At 29.4% G+C, this 20,971-nt stretch overlaps 1 protein-coding gene across 1 annotated transcript in view; it reads right to left on the bottom strand.

Moving 5' to 3' along the window:
* The window catches only part of LOC129958838 (chordin-like protein 1), a 112,405-nt gene that overhangs the window by 55,875 nt on the left and 35,559 nt on the right, over positions 1–20,971 (bottom strand). The window contains exon 3 of the mRNA XM_056071552.1: positions 17,674–17,819. Coding sequence (XP_055927527.1) covers positions 17,674–17,819 — 146 coding nt within the window. The remainder of the gene's footprint in view (positions 1–17,673; positions 17,820–20,971) is intronic.

Here is a 20,971-nt window from a genome sequence, read left to right as displayed (position 1 = left end):
GTCTCTCACATATTTCAACTACAAAAGCATCATTGAGAAATAATCATAATTATTTTCAGGCTTTTCTTTTTCGCTTTATTTCAATTTGCCACTTAGCCATAGCACAGTTTTTAAAAAAATCACTTTCTTTTTCATTCGAGAATCTTCTTTTCTTTATTTTTGGATTATTTCTTGTTATTCCTTAAAAAAGAAATATCGAGCTTCAGATGACAAAGAAGCCTCGATTTAAATATTAAATGAATTCACATAAAGCAAAAGTTTCCCTAGTTTTCATTTGTTTTATCAGGAGCTCGAATCATTTCCTCTGAAAATACTCGATGAAATTACTTCCGATGAAGATATCTGCTTGCTTATTCCTTTGATCACAAGAAGTCAAGTAGATGGAAAGCACTTTATGAACTGCACCGGTTGTTTATTCTACATATAATGACTCATTACGGCTAAAAAGACATCAAAGAACAAAATGCCTCATTACACATTCCTTTGCAGGAGAAACAGCTGAAAGTATGTTACCTATTGTTTGCATTTTGAAGAAAGCTTTGTTTATTGCAACAAACTTTAAAAATAGTGGTATTTTAATTGAAACATTCGAAGCTATTGTTTTCTTATAATATCTGTCCATTTTCTAAGTGTTATGTTAGAATTACCATTATTGTGAACCTAGGCTTAACTCCATGACTACAAATTTTAAAAATCTTTTTATATTCTACACAAGCAAAGACAATAAGATCTGAACATGACAAATTTGTTCAAAATTTTTCCCCCCTAAATGTTTTTGAGCCAGTGGCTGGAACATGATGGTCAAATAATCCTCGAAAAACTACTTTCGCTAAGAACCGTTCAAACTCATTTGAACAAGGCTATATCCCGTTCAAGTCAAAGGGTTAAACTTTTGATTAGTATTATTGATGAAACATATTTCAAACAAAGTTCAAACAGAGATATGGAAAATTTGTAAAATATGAAATAATATTAAATAGAAATGCAAATTCGTATCTTTCTTCTGAAATAAATTTTAATGCAAGTCTTATGTCAAAAAGAAACCGATAAAAAACTAAGAGTTGAGTAAATAAAAATGAACTAAAATCTTTGCTACTTGAAGGTATTTACTTTTTCTTTTATCCATTAAAAAAGCCAAAGCCACATACAAGCCAAAAATGAATGTATAGATCATTTAAAAAGTTCTTTATATCTTTCACTTGTTCCAAACAGGTAAAAAGCAAATAAAAATGAAAAATATAGAAAATAATAGAATTGATAGAATAAACTAAATATTAGTCTAGCGGCTGAGATGTATCAAAATTCCTTTGAATCTGGATATTTAAAAGGAATGCATTTGAAACAAGAGACTACAGGTGAGCAAAAAGAAGACATATCATGCATGAGATGTTTATTTCTAATAAGAACGGCATCTAGAGACGGGGTGGCAGATTCTTTGTGTCATTACTATCTTTGAGACCAGACAGAAAGTGTATTAAATAAAAATATGTCAAGTAGGGAATCTCAAGGATGGAATTTTTAGATGAGAGGAAAATGATTTGCCAAAGGAAGAAGATCTTATTCAAGGCAAATTTTTTCCAGAAATATGGGATCGATTTTTATGTAGATTGAAAGTCATGCAAATGCTTGATGTTTGTGCTAATTAAAAATGTTGTTTCGTTCTGTATATGTGCACTCCAGTTAAATTGTATGCCAAAAAGAGGTTAATAGTGGCAGCTTTTTTCAATCATTCGGAAAATCCTTCTGTCTTTACACCCAGGAATGCAAAAAGCCTTTGTAGAGCTTTTTATAAGTAAACAGAAAGTATTTTAAGTCTATTATGTGCAAATATTCTTTATTGAAACTGTTCAGGTTTCTTTTTTTTTCTCGTCTGCCATGGAACATTTTTATTTTCTTTTTGTTCTTCATTCGAGGAAAACAGTTTTCTTAGAATTTTTACCTTTAAAATAATGATGTTTATTGTTGATTATCTTTCATAATTGTCATAACCTTTTGCTTTTTTCACACTAAAAGATCTCTTAATCATTGTAATGAGGAAAATTCATCGAAAATTTTTTGTGCCTTTTTTCTCTACATAGATTTGTTCTGTTCTGATTTTATTTCCATCAAGTATTTAAAGTACAATTATTTCAGTTTTTAATACAGACTCAACATTTTATCTTATGATAAACACAGTGTCAATAAAATCTTCATTATCCCAAAGAAATGTCTTTTTCTTTCGTGATTGATATTGGCATCCAAAGGAATAGAAGATATTTTGTAACTGAAATCAACGAAATTCCGAAAACCAAAGAAATATGATTCCGATCAAAGAGAATAAAGTTTTTAAAATGGTATTCTTTCATTTGACTTGTTTCATAGTTATTAGGTTGGAATATTACAATAGGTTTTTCATCCATCACGTAATGTGCTACATTCTGAAACTTTGCACACTTGTGTATGTTCTCGATACTCTATTTAAATATTTTTAAGACCTACTTTCAGTTAATCGATTCATTTAATTAAATTTTCATTCCACACGAATGGTGTTATCTGATAGTAAATTTTAGAAAAAAATCAGTTTATAGTTTACATAAAATTTACAAAGATTAATTATAAATCAAAGACTAAAGGGTAAAGATTAATCGAAAAAAAAATTGGTCTTTTTGTACAGCAATAAAAACATTATTTTAAAATATCCTTATATTAAACCTATGGTAATTAAAAATTAGATCTGTAAATCAAAAAAAAAAACATAGCGATAAAATGTTTCTGATTCAATTTCCACTTAATTTAATAGATAAGATGTTTGGAAAATAAAATAATGTTTTAGAAAAAATGCGTTCATACACTAGAAAATGTCTGTGTTTTCAGACTGTTAAATTTACCCAACAAGGTTAAAATTTTCCATTCTAAGTTTAAATTATATAATATCATTGATATAATCTAGAAAATTTATACTATGTTGGTTTTTATAAAAACTGGCTTCAGATCGCTATTTTTAATATCAAGGAAATAATAAATAAAAATATTTATTACTTATATCTTTCCACAATGTTATAAAATTTCAAATACTATAAAATTGCTTATACTATAAATATTGTTTGTCAACTACTATAAATATAGTTTGTGAAAGCAAAAGTTTTACTATAAATGGATCATGAGACAATTTAGAATTCAATAAATTGTCCATTGTTTACAGAATGATTCAAAAGAATCATTCTTACTCAGACTGAAGCAAACAAAAGAAAAGGTAGAAATCGCTTTTTATTCGTTGTCTTTTTCCATTGCAAGCGAAATCGAACGCAATTAAGCGATGGGATGCTTTTCTTCTGAAGAGATGAGAAGTTCCAGACTCCAGTCAAGGACATTAAGCCGTCGGAAGAGGAGACTAAAAGTCAAAGTGGCCATACATTGTTTACTTTCCGTCAGGCAGTCTGCATTTTCACATTTCACGATGAAGCTGATGTATGTAATCACTGGCATATATTACACACACCAAACAAATATACATTGCAGATTAATAACAAAAATTCCATACGTCAAAGATTTTCTTTTTCTTTTATTAGTGCACTAAAAGTAACTTATTTAAGTTTTAAACTTCTTTTTGCTTTATAGTCTTGAATTTATAATTCTTTTTATGCGCATTTGAAATCAAATTTTTTCAAATTCATTGCTACTCAGTGAAATCAAAACTAATTAAATTCATCGATGAACTGATAGATAAATTCTGAAAATATTAGACTAGTGCATTGTTACTGAGAAAAAATAAGCACAGAAATATAAAAAATATAGGATATCAAGAAATGTTTAAAATGTCGATTATAAAATTCCGTTTTTACAAATATGAAGCATTTAAATAACAGTATATAAAATTATCTGTGCAAAACTAATAATTATGTATTTTTGAATATGTGCAATGATCTCTTAGTATAGTCGTTTAGTAGTTTTTTTTCTATTATTCTGGAGTAAATGGGAATGTTTTGTTCTTTGTGTTTCTTGGAGTTCTAATTACGGGTCTAAGACTTGCCTATAATTCAAAATTTATGATAAATCACTCAATGTCATAATAAGTTGCATTAAATTTTCTATGATTTAGGTCCTTACAATTTTTTTTTCTTTTTACAATTTTACCATTTAGGCACATAACTAGTTGAAATTTCATGAATGCTTAAAATATCTATCAGCGTGGCTTGAATAAAAAGAAACCATGCTCTCTGTAACTACTAAAATTATTTATTTTACTATAAGTTTCTGTCTTTAATTAATAAATTTTTTCTGCTAGAAAGTATTTTATACAAATGAAATTTTCATCTTTTATATTAAGAATAAAATTGTTTGATTATTGGAAAGAAATGACGCTGATGATGGATGCGTAGAAACTGTTTCAAAATACTGATTTATTGGCGAAGAATTAAAAGATTAATTAATCTCAATAAAACGTCATTTATTTCCTGGAATTTATTTAAATGTTTCGGTGAGTAGAAAAATTTATCATTAGTAGATAGTAACAATAAAAAAAAACACGGTATGAAAAAATATACATTCATAACTGTATAATTCTTAATAATTTAATATTAATAATGATACAGCCTCCAGTCCTCAGTATGAATGTTGTACCTACATGCATTTATCAATTTATTTTCTTAATCTTCTCCGCTTTGAGGTTGATAATACAATATTGTTTGGAAAATCATAGACAGCTGTCTGTTTTTCTCGACATCTAAAGATAACGCGGAATCATCAAATCGTACTAGTAGTTCACCATTGCCATTATTAACAACTGGCGTCTTTATATTATTACAGGTTTTTTAGTAAAAAAGGATACAGCACAGAACAAAATAGTCTGAATTTTTTACAGCTCTAATTTTCTATGTCCCCCTTTTTGTACTTATGGATAAAATCAGATACAAAAGGTTTCAGAGTTATGATAGGTTGTAGAGCACTGTTCGTTCTTTCCCAACACCAATTTTAAATCTCTTTTTACGTCAAACCAATGTTGCATCTGAGAAGAAACTCTTTGGGAAAGTTGCTATACAGATGCTTTAATTGCAAGAATTGAAGCCTTTTGTTAGTCTCGTTGAATAAAGATTATTCAGCTATGATGTATCCGTGGTGGATGTTGTATCACAACGCTACAGAAAAATGATTTCCTGTATCTGCAACAACTGTAGGGGTCGTATATGGATTTTTTAAAATTTCAATTACTTTGTGAAAACCAGGGTCAAAACCTGTAAGAGTTTCCATTTGCTCTAATTAAATTGAGCTGATGTGGTGAAATAGTATAAATAGACTATTATCGGATGACTGTTCTAAAGTGGTTTGAGAACGGAATAACTTTTGTGCTATTTCCCCTTTTTTTGTTTTAAGATCAAAGGTGCTGATACCTATTAAGAAGACGAATGGATAAGCATTTTAACGACTATAACTACGAAAGAATGTGTAGGTACCAAGACTCGAGCGGTTTTCTCATTTAATAATCGCCATCTTCATTTGCATTCTTCAATTCAAGGATTGCTGCGTGAAACTTGTTTATTAAGTTGGGTATGAGTTCCATCCTTTTTTTAAAAGACTGGCGAGGAATTTTTCTTCAGAAAAGTCAGAAGTACAATTTCATAAAACATTACTTCGTGAGCTGTTTCCGTGTCTTCTAGCTCGCTCTACACATTAAAATCTACTACTGCTTCCTTTTCAGGACACAAATAAAAAAATGACAAAATCAATTCACAGTATTTCGAATAAATATGTGTTATATCACTACCACAAATCAATGACCCTATTCTAGATTACTCTGTTGTCCTCAATCAACAATCTTTTCTTTGCTTTTATTGTTATTGTATGAAAGCTTTGTACAGAAATGATTCTGCATCTTTTTGAATTCCAAATTCATCAATTCAGGAAAAGGACAGATTTAGCATGTAAAGGGTAGATTAGAAAACCTTCCAGCTCTTCGTTTGATTTCTTTCTGGTGTTGATTCGCTGTCAAAGCGTTGTAAAGCTGATAGGTATACATCACCTTGTATCTTGATCGCACTATTCACTAGAATTAGTGGCTGCATTCTGTCAATTCTTGAAAATTTGACGGTATGAAAATTAATTTCTTTAATTCTTTTGATACTGAGAGTATTTTTCTCATAGATCTTAAATCTCTTACAACGCTATTGATAACTGAAATCAACTTTGTGAAATTGGATGTTTTGGGAAGAAATTATTATATGATTTGAACCACTCTACCGTTTTCCAGCAATCTCCTTTTCGTGTTTCTTGGTCGTAAATTAAATTTAAAAATTGTTGTCAAACCTCAGATTCATGGTCAGCACTCTAAAAACGCCAAAAGGAACCAAAAATTTTAAATATGCCACAATTTTATTTAAGACGCCCCTCTAGAGCACCTAATGACTTAGTCAAAATGACAAGGAAAACATTTGCGTGTAACTACAAGATTTAATATTATTTATATCTCAATGGTGCTGTTGAATATTAAGTAAAGTATGTCATCGTTACTTTTTAACTGATTATTTTCTTTATTTTTGTATTATTTCAAATTATTTTTTAACTAATAAATAAATGCATGATGGAAATGCCTTAAGCTAAAGAATAAGAGCTCATTTGAAAGAGTAAGGGCATTCATTAGGAAATTAGATGTTATCTAAAAGTGTACAAGAATCAAATTCATATATTATTGTACAGACAAATGAAGGTAACAGATTAAGAATTTTATGTGCAAAGTATCCCTGAATGGAGTATAACAAGAAAGAAGAACGATCGTAGTAAACATCAAGAAGGGCAATATTTGTCATTGAACCTAGAGTCTAATCCTCTTTTACTATCAAAAGAGAAAATATTACTCATCCATGATAACAAAAACAATGAGGATTTCTTATATCAATGACTTCATGAAGAAACTAAATGAGCTCAGGGCAGTGAACGTGGATTCCCTCTACTATCATAGCGAATGTTTGCCCCACGTAATTATGACTTAGTATGTGATGTTACTAAAGTAATGGGCCTTGGAAGCTTCCATCCATTCAGTGCTATGATTGGATGTACCCAGAACAATAATCGTCAGTGTCATTCCAGCAGCTGATAAGCCTTCTAGATTGGTACTAAGAATGAAGCAGGGCAATTGCAGGTCCTATAGGAAATGATATTCTTCTTATTGTAGTCACTTTTTTATACCAACACTATTGTTTTTATACCAACACTATTGTTTTTATACCAACCATTCACGGGCATACTATTCATTTATTCAATAAGCCCTATTTTCAGAGTCTTAGTTACATATTCAAGCAATTTAAAAACATGATATTGTTTAGATAGAACAGATATTTTAACTTAATTATACTATTTATATACAGTCTAAATTAGGTCTTGTTATTTTAACTGTAGTCTTGATTGCCTTATAATTTTCGTTAGAATCACTTATCTGCTGAACAAAGATTTGTTATCCAATTTCTAATTCAAGTTTGCTTGTTCTTTTATTTTATTTTAATTGATGTTATAATGGTTTTAACATCTTTTCTTTGCAGAGTTAACATTTCAGAAGCATATTTTTGGTTTTAAAAATTTGCAGCTTGTTCTCAAACACGACTTTGATTTTCATTCTTTCTAAGGAAATGGATTTGTTGATAAAGGCTTTGTTAATTTGAAACTTTTGTCTAAAAAGCATACCTATCTTTAATTATCAACCTGTTAGATATGTCTATGTAGAAATGGACGAAATAACAGAATGTTGAATAAAACGGGGGGGGCGAAAAGACAAATAATTGACACCAATAAAAAGGAAATATAGCTCTTTTAATAAATAAAAAATATTACATATTCACTTTAAATGTGACTAAATACTCCTAATAAATAAATAATATATATATATATATATATATATATATATATATATATATATATATATATATATATATATATATATATACAGGGTGTCTCAAAAAACTTGAACGCTACTTCTATTCCTTCAATATTGATCGTACACGTATACTGTAAATTACAAAGTTGCGTAGTAAAAGGTGCAAAATGTTATGAAATCGATTAAAATTTTCAGGGAATTAAACTTTAAAAAATACAAAATTTGAATTTTTATACTGACCCCGTACAAAAAATATCTCAGTTTTAAGTTGTAAAGTAATAAAATGTGCCCCATCCTCTAATAAGGTCATGCACAAAATTTCAGAATTTTATCATGAAAATTCTCAAAAATATGTTAAAACAAAGTTGGAGAAAGATCAATCACAAATTTAAATGCAAATGTTTACAGGGCACATGACGCGACGCAGGAAAGCATCATAAGAAAATTAAATATGCATCATATATTTAATTTTAAATACAAATTTTAAAATCTATGCTTCCTGAAAAATACGTTAAAATTTTATATCATGAATGACAGAATATAAATAGCACAGTCAGTGAACTTGTAAAAAATCTTATGTAATCTATCATTAAAGTAATCTTTCCTTTAAGTTATTATTTTTACACATTTTTAATACTTTTTAACCAATAAATAGTAAAATTATTATTTATTTATTCAGTCATTACTTTCTTTATTAATTTGTGTACGACCCCTAAAACACGAACTTCCGATTTGATTTTTTCTCTTTGCGAACTCATATCCAGGCATCGAAAAGTGGTTTAAGTCAGCATTTATGTAGTTTCATATCTTTGAGACTTTTTATGATAAAATGCTGAAATTTCGTACGTGACCTTATTAGAGGATGCGGCACTCTTTACTTATTGGGAATTTTTTGTATGGGGTCCGTATAAAAATTTAAATTTTGTATTTTTCAAAGTTTAATCCCCTGAAAACTTAAAATTAATTAATTCATTTCATAGCAATTTACACCTTTTTTTTACGCAACTTTGTAAGTTACAGTATATGTCTACGATCAATATTTCAGGAATAAATGCCGCTGTCAAGGTTTTTGAGACACCCTGTATATATATAATTTCTAAATCATTTGCTGTCAAATTATAAAAAAATAATATTTTTTGCTTATTTACCGAAAAGATATTTTTTTGCGCGTTTAGGTTATTTAAATTTTGATAACTAACTATTTTTGTTCTTTGCGTCCTTTTGTTTGCTTATCATTTTGTTTTTCGAAAATCCAAAGGAAAAAACGGACGGTGACTCATTTAAAATTGTCATTGAACGAATTATCATTTGATTTCTAACTTATATTTGACACATTTTATTTTCAATTCTATCTTGCCACACATCTATTATAATGATCAAACTGAGTCAACTATTAATCAACGTTATTTTTCAATCAACATTAATAAATTTATTTCATTTATATTATTCTCCTTTGTCAGAAATTTAACATTTCAGAATTTCTAGTCTACTGAAATGTTATATGTACATGTTGTGGATGTTATTTTGTTGAATAGCAATCGACTAAAGTAAAAGGTTTTTTCCAATTATCCTATGCGCCACGCAGAAAGGCCAAACATGTCTTTGAAGCATCAATAATACTATCCAATCCATTCTTCTTCTTCTTCTTTTTTTTTTTTTTTTTTAAATACCTGCTGGCATTCTTTCCAATTTTAATTTTAATGTACTACTTTATAAGTTGATATTGACTTTTTCCGAAAGTAATTTGCATTTTATTACAAATTTCACTCTTTTATCTTTCTAGTTTTGTGCGAGATATCCTTCTGCTCTTAGTGATTCATTTATTTAAAACTGACATTTTTTCATTGTTTTTGTTCTCAATAAATTTGGAATGAGGACTTCTATTTTTTTCTTTGTTTCTGTAGTTCATTTTAAGCGCACGTACGACGAAACAATTTAAGGGAACTTAACACTCAGTATTTCCTCCAATTCATATTTAAAATCGGTTTGGTCATTTTCCGGTAATAAAAAACCTCATAGTTCTCTTAATTTTGCTTCAACCGATCGGAATGCTTATTTACTTTCTCCTACATGAAGTAAAGAAAGTATTCCCACGTTTCAAACCTTCGAGTAAAAAAATTTGGAATGATGCCTATCTGCATAGGGACATGATAATAAAAAATTACAAAGATTTAGGAGTGTTACATTTGATACATGATCTTTCAAATTTTACCTGGCCTTGTGCTTTCGCTAGCATTTAAACTCAAAAACGGAACAAGCGAAATTCAGCACACCATTTATGGCAGGAGTTTAAGTTGTATATCAAATTTTGGACCAAATTCGTTGCATGGTCACAAAGTTGGTGAAGATTCAATAAATAAATACAGAAATATGGCCTGCTGTTGATCGAAACGCCCTTGTTTATATAGGTCGACAGTGATGGAGTTAAAATAATTCTGTTGCATGAAGTTAACGCATTTCCTTAAAGGAAATAAATATACTGTGGCAACTTTAAAAATCAATAGCCTAGGAAGCCTGACTGAATATACAAAGACTGGAAATATAAAATTGATAATCATTTAATTATTGTTGACGCAACAGAAGTATTAGCTTAAGTCCTTCAGTACAGTCACTAGCGTCGTGTACAATTTGTTTCCAATTGCGTGGAAGGCGCAGGATACTTGAAACATTACCATTTGTGTCGATGGTTCTCACGGGGCCATCTATCGCTTTAAGAATCTCTGTAACAATTTGGTAGCAGCCCATGACTGATTTTTTTTTCTTCATCGTCCCTGGCTATTGCTCTATTCTGATTCAAGTACTAATGATTACAAACCAGCGGGAGATCCATTCCCAAAACGTTCTCGCAAAATCTCTAATAAAAGTGTTATCCCAGCGAACGCCTTGCATGGTATTGACGTACAATTGTTATTAAATATTAACCTTTGGCGAGAATTTAGCATTTTTACTGAATTTATCGTATGATACTTGGCGAGAATTTTGGTGATTAATCCCTGGGATGTAGTTTATAGTAACCGAAAATCGAATTTGTGTTTTAGACTTGTTATTCCCAAACAAAAATGAGACAAAAATTTGATACATAACTTCAACAAAATCACATACGAAATTTGATAGATTTAGGTCATTGTGTTTCTGAGTTATTGCGATTAAGTACAGAAACGGTCAGTTCCTTGTTGGATTTGGCTGAAAATTTCAAAGTAATTTACATTATAGATGTTAAATCTATATACCGAATTTTATCCATCTAGCTCTTTTCGTTGGGTAGTTACCATGTTAATTTATATTAGAGCAGCGGACAGGCAGACTTTCTCTGAACGGATTTTGTTTAGAATTTGATAGAAATTTACAAATTTGGTGTAAATACCATATAACAATTTTCATCTATCTAGTTCAAAGTGTTTTTGAGTTATTTTTGTTCAAGGCAGACAGAAAGACGGACAGACAGGCATAATACCAAAAATGTGTTTTCAAACTCAGGGATGTCTAAAACCCAAAGAGTCGGCAAAGTATCAATTTGACGATTTCAGTACTTTCTCTATACTTTGTATACGAGAGTAAAAAGAAAGGATTGTAAAAAGAATGGACCATTCCATGCATTCATTATCGAATTGTTCCAGAAGTTCTTAAAAGGAATAAGCTTTATTCGAATCATCAACAAAACTCGTAAAGCTTCCACATCGATTCATATTCGTAGTACACAGTGCTAATGTCTAATTATGCTATAGTGCACAGTGCTAATGTCTATATTATGTCAATAGCCATTAATACCTTTCCAAACCTCATAGAAAGATACCATATGTCTAGAAAGAATGGAAATGAAGTCGCATTTTTATAGTCTTGGATCTAGATTTTATTGAAAGCACAGTTTGCATTTTATACCCCCAAATGAAGTCAACATCTGGCCGAGTGATGGCCCTTCAAGGTGTACGATATAAATCGAAGTAGCATTTTACAAATGCACGATGTATTTCCCTCATTCAGGAGTTCAGTTAGCAGACTATATACATTTGCAATTTTATGTCACATTTCTCTTGCTCATGATTTGTCATGCCATCAAAAATAATAATATAAGGAAGTAAACAATTATAAAATGCTTATTCCTCATATGACAAATAATTAACAAATGAATTATGAAAGGAAAATTCCGTTTATATGCAATAGAAGTAAATGGAACCATTTTCTGTCACCATTTAAGGGTAACACAGCTTATAATTACACAACCAAATGGATCTGCAGTTAGTGGGGCTTACAAATGTAAAATACATTGGACAAATAAGCTGTGCTAAATTTTTTTTCTGTGACAAAAAATTGTTTCCTTTACTTTGAATTAATGCAAATGGATTTTTTCTATCGTAATTCATTTCTCAATAATTAATTTTTTTAATTGCCTCAAATTAAAAAAGAGCTTACATTTAGAAAATAGCTCGCATATGTTTTTTCCAAATAATGCTTCACATTAACTACATTTTTTTGAAACAGTGTCACATTTTGATGGCTTTTTAATCACTTTTTTGCCAAGAAGTTAGATTAAAACGTGAAACTCCCATTTAAATTTGAAATATTTTTAGTATGAAGCAAGACTTATTACCATATAATCAATTTACATTAAGGTATGAGGACATTTTAAAATTAAGCCAAAATTTTGTTCAGATCTGAATGTGGAAAAAATGAAATAAATGACAAACAATTAGGCAGTGCTTATTTCAGGAGAAGAGAAAAAATAAAATAAAAATTAAGTACAGTTGTGAATTATAGCGAATGAAAGGATTCTTTCCTCATTATTATATCTATTCTCTCTAGCTGAGTAATGGGAATACCAATATTTAAATCTCAAAAGGAAGGGTGAATGAAAGGTAAGGTCAAATACAGACGCATCAGGATGCCCGAAAAGAAAATGTTTTATTATATTTTATTTATTTTTTTACTTTATACAGATTGAATGTAGCCAACATTCAATCAATTATTAAAATTCAGTTAATCAGTTACTAGTTATAAATTCAATTATTCCCACGGGTCCCTTAATTCATTTCTATTTAAGATATCAAAACCTGCGCACTGATGGAGAGGTGGTTAGCCAACAATTCATTTTTCAGAAACTGAAATTATTTCAGTTATTTGAATGAATAATGAGTTTGTATTTCTAATGATTATCAAATATTTTACCAATCTTTAGAAGTAATAAATCGGTTCTGTAGATAAGAAAAAATCTATTTTCAGATATCAATATGCATTTAACTAGCTATTTCTGACAATCGTCTTGTCGAAAATGTGAAACAAATCTGATACCATCTTTCTTGTATAAAGCGAAAATTTGTTTTCCTACCATTTTTCATTCTGTTCCATCTCAAGAATTACTAATAAAAACGATGATAAATGCTTCAACACTCCAAATATTTACTATTACAAAATAGTCGTAGTTTCCACCATCCGGAAGTGTGGGAAAGATAATTCCTCTGCATTTAATCCACATCTGATTTTGCAGGTGTTGTATGTGAATCACACTCTTTCTTTTGTAGTAGACAATTTGTCAGTGGAATCTATATATTTTTACGGCTCTTCATTTTGAAATATTTTGATCATCCTCACTCTAACTATTATTTTTATGAATTGTATTCTTTTGTGTTAATAAATGTTTTTATTGATTATAATTCGTTGTGTGCAATCATCATATTAAAAGTAATTTATTTAATGATCTGCACTTATTGGGAATATATTTACTATAAAGTTCAACCATCTATATATCTATGATCAAAAGTCAACAAGGGATGAACATCCGATTTCAGCACTGGAATTTCAATTGAAATCTTCTTATCCTTTTCTAAATAATGTTAAATGATGGTGTTTTCATTTCTAATTTATTTTCATAAGTAAAAATAGTTACTTTCCGTGGTAAATACTATCAAACATTGGAAAATTTTTGCGTTAAACTGTGGAGAGTTTTCAAACCTTCCTGACATAGATATGCTACCGACAAAGTTTGCAATTCGGCATTCTGTAGAATACCTAGACATTTCATAGAATGCCAAAAGCTACTCAGCAATATTTCACACATTTTCTTGGCATTCTATAGAATGACAAAGGAAAAAGTGGCAAAATATGAAATATATAAAACAAAATATAAAAATGACGCAAAAAAAAAACCCACGAACGAATCCGTTTTTTTAAGAGCATGTATCAAAAATATAGATAAAGTTATAGGCGATGGTGGATTACATTAACATGACGATGAAATGCTTAACGAAGAGATTTCCGTCCCTGCCCAGTTGTAGTATGCGCTGAAAGGAAATCAGTAATGCACACGCATATACACAAAGTGTCATCAAAAAAATTCATAACTTCTGTGGGCCTAATATTAATAATGACAAACTGGCTATTTTATGCGCATGTTGTTTCAAAATTGAAAATTCTATCGAAAGTAAAATTAATCAGTTGTAAAATCAGTCTGAATATACGAGCTCTTCAAATGGAAAGTAATGCAGAAAAATAATTTCCCGGTGCTTCTTTGGGAACTAATGTGCGAGTCCTATTCCTGACGTCGTCAAGGGCAGATGTGATTCGCACAACATTTTGGCAACTGCAGTGAGTGTGAAAAGACATTTTTTAAGGATTTGAAACTTCTAGGGGAATTTTAGAATTATACGTGAGATCACAATTCACTTTATGCCCAAAGAACATGCTAAGAATTGAATATATTCCAGATAGCGAAATTCCTGTCTGGTCAATTGCAATTGCTGAATTCAGTAGAAGCGGTAAAAGCTTCAAGTGTATGTGTAAAACAAAGTGGCAAAACATGAAATGTCTTTGCAAGAAAAAAGTAATGAAGTTTAGTTCAAAATTTCATTCATGTTACAAGTAGGTTAATTTTTTTTAATGAAAAAAACATTTTTTATGGTTTCTTTTTTAATCTGGTATATTTTTAGAAATGTTTGTTTCATGATACTGTTTTATATTTTATAAGAAATAAAATTAGTTGCAATTCGAAATAAAATTATTTCATTTTTTTTGGTGCAACAAGTAAATTCATATTTTGCTTTTCTTTAATGAGAAAGGTATGGATTTTGTTTGGTACAGCTTAAATTTTGTAAGTATTTAAATAAACGTTTTCTAATGGCACTCTATAATATTTTTCTGTATTTTGGAGAAATCAACGTTTTTTAAATAATAGCCGTGTCAGGACCTTTATATTTATGCTTTGTTCAAATGATATTTGCCATTCTATAGAATGCCGAGGTATTATATACAATGTGAAGGAAAAGTATATAATAATTCTCGCATTTCATACTTTGCCTAAAATATTCTATAAAGTACCTAGGTCTTCTATATAATGTCGACGTTTCATATATTGCCAGTGACATATATATCGATATAATCTAATCCTAATGCTATAATAATAAATATGAATTTCTGTGTATCGGTTGGCGATTTACAGAACAGTTGTAAAACACAAATATATTTAGTAGGGTGGAAATGTGTACCATTTCGGGACCATTTCTTTGAAATCTTCCTTCAAATTTTAACTATTGATAAACAAAGTTACATTTCGAAGTTTTTGGCCAATAACTTCCGAAAGATTTATCGGACAGAAGTTATTTTTACATCAAAGTTTTGCCTTTCTAATGATACTAGACTATGGAATGTACAGTGTTTAGTCTCATTTTTAAAATGTTTACTTTCTTGTAAACGTAGTATAGAGAAATTATTGTAATCGTCAAAAAATTCGAACTCAAGATTTTGACGAATCTCCACGTTTTAGTCCTCCCTAAGTCCTCCCTACAAACCCATTTTTGGAAAATGTCTGTCTGTCTGTGATAGATCACTCAAAAGCGGCTTGAGCTAGGCGGATGAAATTTGGTACACAATTTTTACACCACTTTTGTAGATTTCACTCAAGTTTTGAACAAAATCCATTTATAAGAAATCTGACTGTCCGGTTGTTTGATTAAAAGTTCACACGATGACAATATAAAACGAAGGAAGATAGATAGATGAAATTCGGTACTTAGATTTAACACCTAAAGTGTAGATGCATCTATAGTGTAGATGTCAAGTTTTAAGCCAAATCCAAAAAGGAGTTGACCGTCTGTTGGTCTACACTTTTTGAAATATGTCAATTCGAAAATTCAAAAACGCAATGACCTAGATATATCAAATTTCTGACTTCAAGTGCAGTTCTGTGCTTCCAAAATACACTTTCGGTGTTCTGTTGTTGTTTCAAAATTTGTACGCTAGTAGTTTCTTTTACAGCTACTATTTGTCAATGGCATGCGTTTAATAATATACAAGTTCATTCATTACAGAGTCTATGACAAAGCTTCGGGGATACCATGCCCCCTGGTACATTATTGGAAAGATCCTATGAATTACTAAAACAACTCATTCTAAAGCTGTAAAACATTTTCCACTCCATCATCATCTCTGTTTCTGACGATGTCGAATCTTCAACTGTCCAAACAAAATGTCCCGTCGTTTGAAAAGAGTTTCGACTGGCTTTCACATCCTTTAAAGCACATGCAATACGACTCGTTTAAGTAACAGAGAACACGCATTTAAAATTTGATATGCAAAAGCGCCATTTTTGTATTTACCTTTGACTTTATTTTCCAAAAGTATACCGCTTGAGGTCCCTGAGAATTTCGGAACCCCAACAGTTTTAATCTTCCCTAGTTGAAGAAATGGAGTGTTCCCTAATATTTTTCTGGAATACTTTGTTTTAGCATATTTTTCCTGGACGTTTTTTACTTAGATACATGATATTTTTATATAAATTTTCACGATTCTGAAAATCCACTCTTGTCAAGACTTAGACTACTGATGTCATCGGGAACGAAAATGTAATAACTGACTTAAAACTTTTGGGTTTTTGATATATGTCTGCATTTAAGATCTTTTAATTGATCTCGAATTTCTAATTTACTTAATGAAAGCTGATATATCTAGTGTTGTTCGAAATGAAAACATTTTCATACCTTTGATTACCAAAAATTTATTTCACGCTTTTTCTTCTCGAAAACTTTTCTTATATTTCAATAATTGGCAGCAGAATTTGAAGGAATTACATAATAAATTTTACAGAGACTATATATCAAATTATTTATTGGCGGGTAGAATGTATAAATGTAATATGTGAGAACGTAAAAAAATATATTTAATATTAGGACTCGACGCTCTCATAAATAAAGACATTTAAAAAAATACATATAATATTTTTAAAAAGTAAAAATGATATAAAATCCTCTTATCGTCTGTGATTTTAATCAAAGAAAAAATATCAATTGTACCAAAAAAATTTTAATTTCGTGGCTTCTCAAAAACTGGCTTGATTATGGAGATTTTTTAAAAAGTGCTAAAAACTAGATATTTTCCAAATGTTATAACTATTTTTTAAAGAATGATTTCAAACTTATTTAAAGATTTCTAGTGGAGGTAAATAAATAGAATAATCTAAAATACCCATCATGTTTTCATTCCATTGAAACGCTAACGTTAAAAATAAAAAAAAAATCGTTTCTGAAAATGAATTTATTTTTTAATTAATAAGAATTATTTATCTATTTCGAAAAACTTTATTCATTTATGCTTCGCAATGATAAAATGTGCAGACATCTACCGAGAAGTTTTATTTTGTTTTTTATTGAATCTCATTCATTATGTATATTCATTTTAAAAAATGACGAGCCAATCTCTATCATTGTATTTGATTATTTTTGCTTCTATGAAGTTGATGTTGCAGTAAACGCACAGAAGTTTTCAAATTTGGCGAACAGTCAATATTTATTCCATATCTGATTGCTATTGAATGAGAGAAAATGTGATTGACATGAAGCTCAACTTACCGATTTGCAAGTACATCGCACACAAGCATTCAAGTTGGGTGTGCGTAAATATTTATACCACGTTTGATTGACCTGATACTCTTGATTGGAGAAAGTGCATGTGGATTTAGAGATTTCCAGGGCAGAAGGAGGGGCCCCCAAAGAAGCTGTAAAAAATTGAAAAGTCTTGATTTGTAAAAAAGGTTTTTTTTAATTGGTATTAAAATGAAAAAAAAAAGATCTAATGAAATATGTTAGCAATAGAAAAATAAATTTCAGTTTAAAAGATAAAAAAGAAATAAAATTTAATTTAAAAAATAATAAAATTCTAAGCAAAATGTCGAAGAAAATGTCACTTCCCTTTTCGAATCTGCAGCAATGGATCTAGGTCGGATCGACCTTTGAAAAATCAGAAAAGTAATATTTCAATTTATTGAGTCCATCAAAAGCATACTGTTTAAGACTTCTACTGTAACAAGATTTAGTTTTCCCGAACCATTTTATATTGAATGACAAAAGCAGAACAAAGAATGGATTTGTATAAGATCTTTTTCATCCCAAAAATATCAAGACTACGAAAGAAATCAAACTATTGGGTTGCATTTTTTGAAACTTCATTTCCTTTGTGTAAAAAATGAAGATTTTGTAAGCGACTTCTCACTCACTTTGAAATTTTATACAGTTTTGCATTCCTCCTAACATCAAAATATATTAATACTCTCTGTACTTAAATTAATTGAATCGATTAACGTTCATTAAATTTTAATTCCATAGGAGAGGAAAATTCTTGCAGTATATTTGAGGAAATATTATTTTTTTAAAGAAGTGTCCTTTATATTTATAAAGAAGGGTTATTAAATACAGTTTATCCCAAATAATTGAAACACTCTTTAATGTTTTTACCTATTGTAGATAAATAGGCTCAATAAAGTGTAATTTTTTTAAAAAATTAAGTTAGGAAAGGGGTTTACGTTGATGAAAAATGCTGATATTAATTTTTGAAAAGTGACACTTTTTAAATTTTTATATGATACCATTAGTCATGAAGTAGGCGATTTGTGATTTCAAAATGGAATGCGACTAGTTTTAAAATAATAATGTTTGACAAAGCCCTTATGTGATTAGACTTCTGTCGAATATTGTAACACTTTTGCGAATATGAATTTTATTAAAAACAGCTGAAAAATTAGAAAAACAATGTGTATCAAACAGTCTTGTTTGAAAATGAATATATTCACCTATTTTGATAAATTTCCTTGAGCGATCTCATTAAAAACTAAATATTATTTTTATTTTTTATAATATACATACTTAATATATTGTTCATACAATATGAAATCCCAACATGCTGCCTGATGATAATTGAAGAATAATTCTAACATTGTAATATTGATAATAAATAATTAAATTACTGTGTGTTTATTGCAGTACTACCCTTAATAAAACAAAGATACATCATTTTAACAAAAAAAAACTGATATCTCATATTTCGTAATTAAAACTGCTGATTTGCAGTTTGATAGTCACTATTTTGATAAATGTAATTCTATATTATTTTAGAAAAAAAAACTGTTTTCGAGCCCTACACAAAACAAAAACGGCTAATTAGGAATTTTTTTCTTTTTCTATGAAAAGATCATAAAAAAAATTCAAGTCTGTATCCTTAAAAGATAATTAAGATAAAAATGATTCCTTGTCCCTTTCTTTCTTGCCATTTAAAATATGTTTCAGTGAAAATAAAGGCGATATGCAAAATAACAATGGTATTGTTTTAATAGAAAACAGTTTCATGGCAAGCTTGAAATTTTTTTTAAATCAGAAATGCAAAAACAAAGCATTACGTAGATAAATATTATGAAAATTGAAAAATTGCTGAATTTTAGAAACATGATTGCAGGAAAACGATTCTTAAAGTATTTTCAAAATTATTTTCTATCAACTTCAATGCCTAACTGAACTCTAATAGTATTAATTACTGTCTAATAGTATTTGCTTATTCCCCACCAATAATATTTAAGGTTTACTGGAGTTATTGAGCGAAAACAATAAACTAGTGCTTAAAACCAGCCGCACTAGAGGTAAAAAAAAAAAAAAAAAAAAAATTGAAGCCAGAATCTGTGGCTCTGAGGGAGGCTCGTTTCGAACTAACTCATCATCTGTGGAAACAAATGTGTTGATGTTTTTCGTTAATTTATACGTTGCCTCTCAAAAACCTGTTACAAGAAAGTTTAAAATCTATTGATTACGATTTTCAGGTGTAAGAGCGTTTTCAGAAATGACCAGACTAAGGAATATTTCTTTCTAAATTTTGCAACACATGGAAACAGAAAATTTCACTTAATGGTAAGTTTTTTTTCAAAGGAAGGAAGGAATCTTCTTGTTTCAACTATAATCGTTGTAGGTGATGGTTGCTTCACATTTCGTAAACAAGCATTTATTATCCGAAAAGGTGTTCTTAATAAAATTCGACTCTTTGCCATGTTGGTTTAATAATCAGTCGCAAAATGGTGCTATCCACCCAAAGGTCACTACTGGCTGCTGACATTTTGTTCATGGCACATACATTGACAATTCCCTCAAAGGTTGGATCACTTTTATTTTCGAATATTAAGCTTGTTTTAGAGGAAAAAGGCAGATGTGAATAAATTAATTAAAACAATGTTCGTAATTCATTTCTTTTGAAAATTCGTTATAGATTCGTTTACAGCGTGAAAGAAGTGACATCGCAATCATATGACGCAATAAAAACATCCGTATCATTTAATGCTAATGTACCTGCAGTTTAAGATTTATGCTTCGTTTATAACCATTTCGAGCAGAGAGAATGCTTTATCTTTTGTGGATTTTGGCTGTAAATTATATAAATAAAAGTGATAATAATTATATAAATAAAAACGATTATATAAAAAAGAAAAACGATTGCTATACAAAAACTGTTTAGAGTCTCTAACCAACAATCCTAAATTACTAAATTTATGGACTGCGAAAATTTGAAGACAATTTCTTTAAGCTGCATCAAATTGTATGTTGCATTTTATAAGGCCAAATTTTAATAATGCTAACCTGTAAACATACTAGTTTACTAGAACTTGTAAACACTGGTAAACATACTTGCTAATTAACATGTAAAAAATAAACATTCTATTAAGCAATTTAAGTAAAAGTACCTAAACACAATATTAATTAAAACGATATTAATACGTTTTAATCTTGCTCTAGTCATGTGAACGAGAACGAATAATTTTAACAGAAACAGAAAACGATATTAAGTAAATTAGTTATGTATAAAAACTGATAAAACGCAACAAAATTTAATTAT

Source organism: Argiope bruennichi, chromosome X1, assembly GCF_947563725.1.
Source record: "Argiope bruennichi chromosome X1, qqArgBrue1.1, whole genome shotgun sequence".
Taxonomy (NCBI): domain Eukaryota; kingdom Metazoa; phylum Arthropoda; class Arachnida; order Araneae; family Araneidae; genus Argiope; species Argiope bruennichi.
This window is presented reverse-complemented; position numbering and strand designations above follow the sequence as displayed.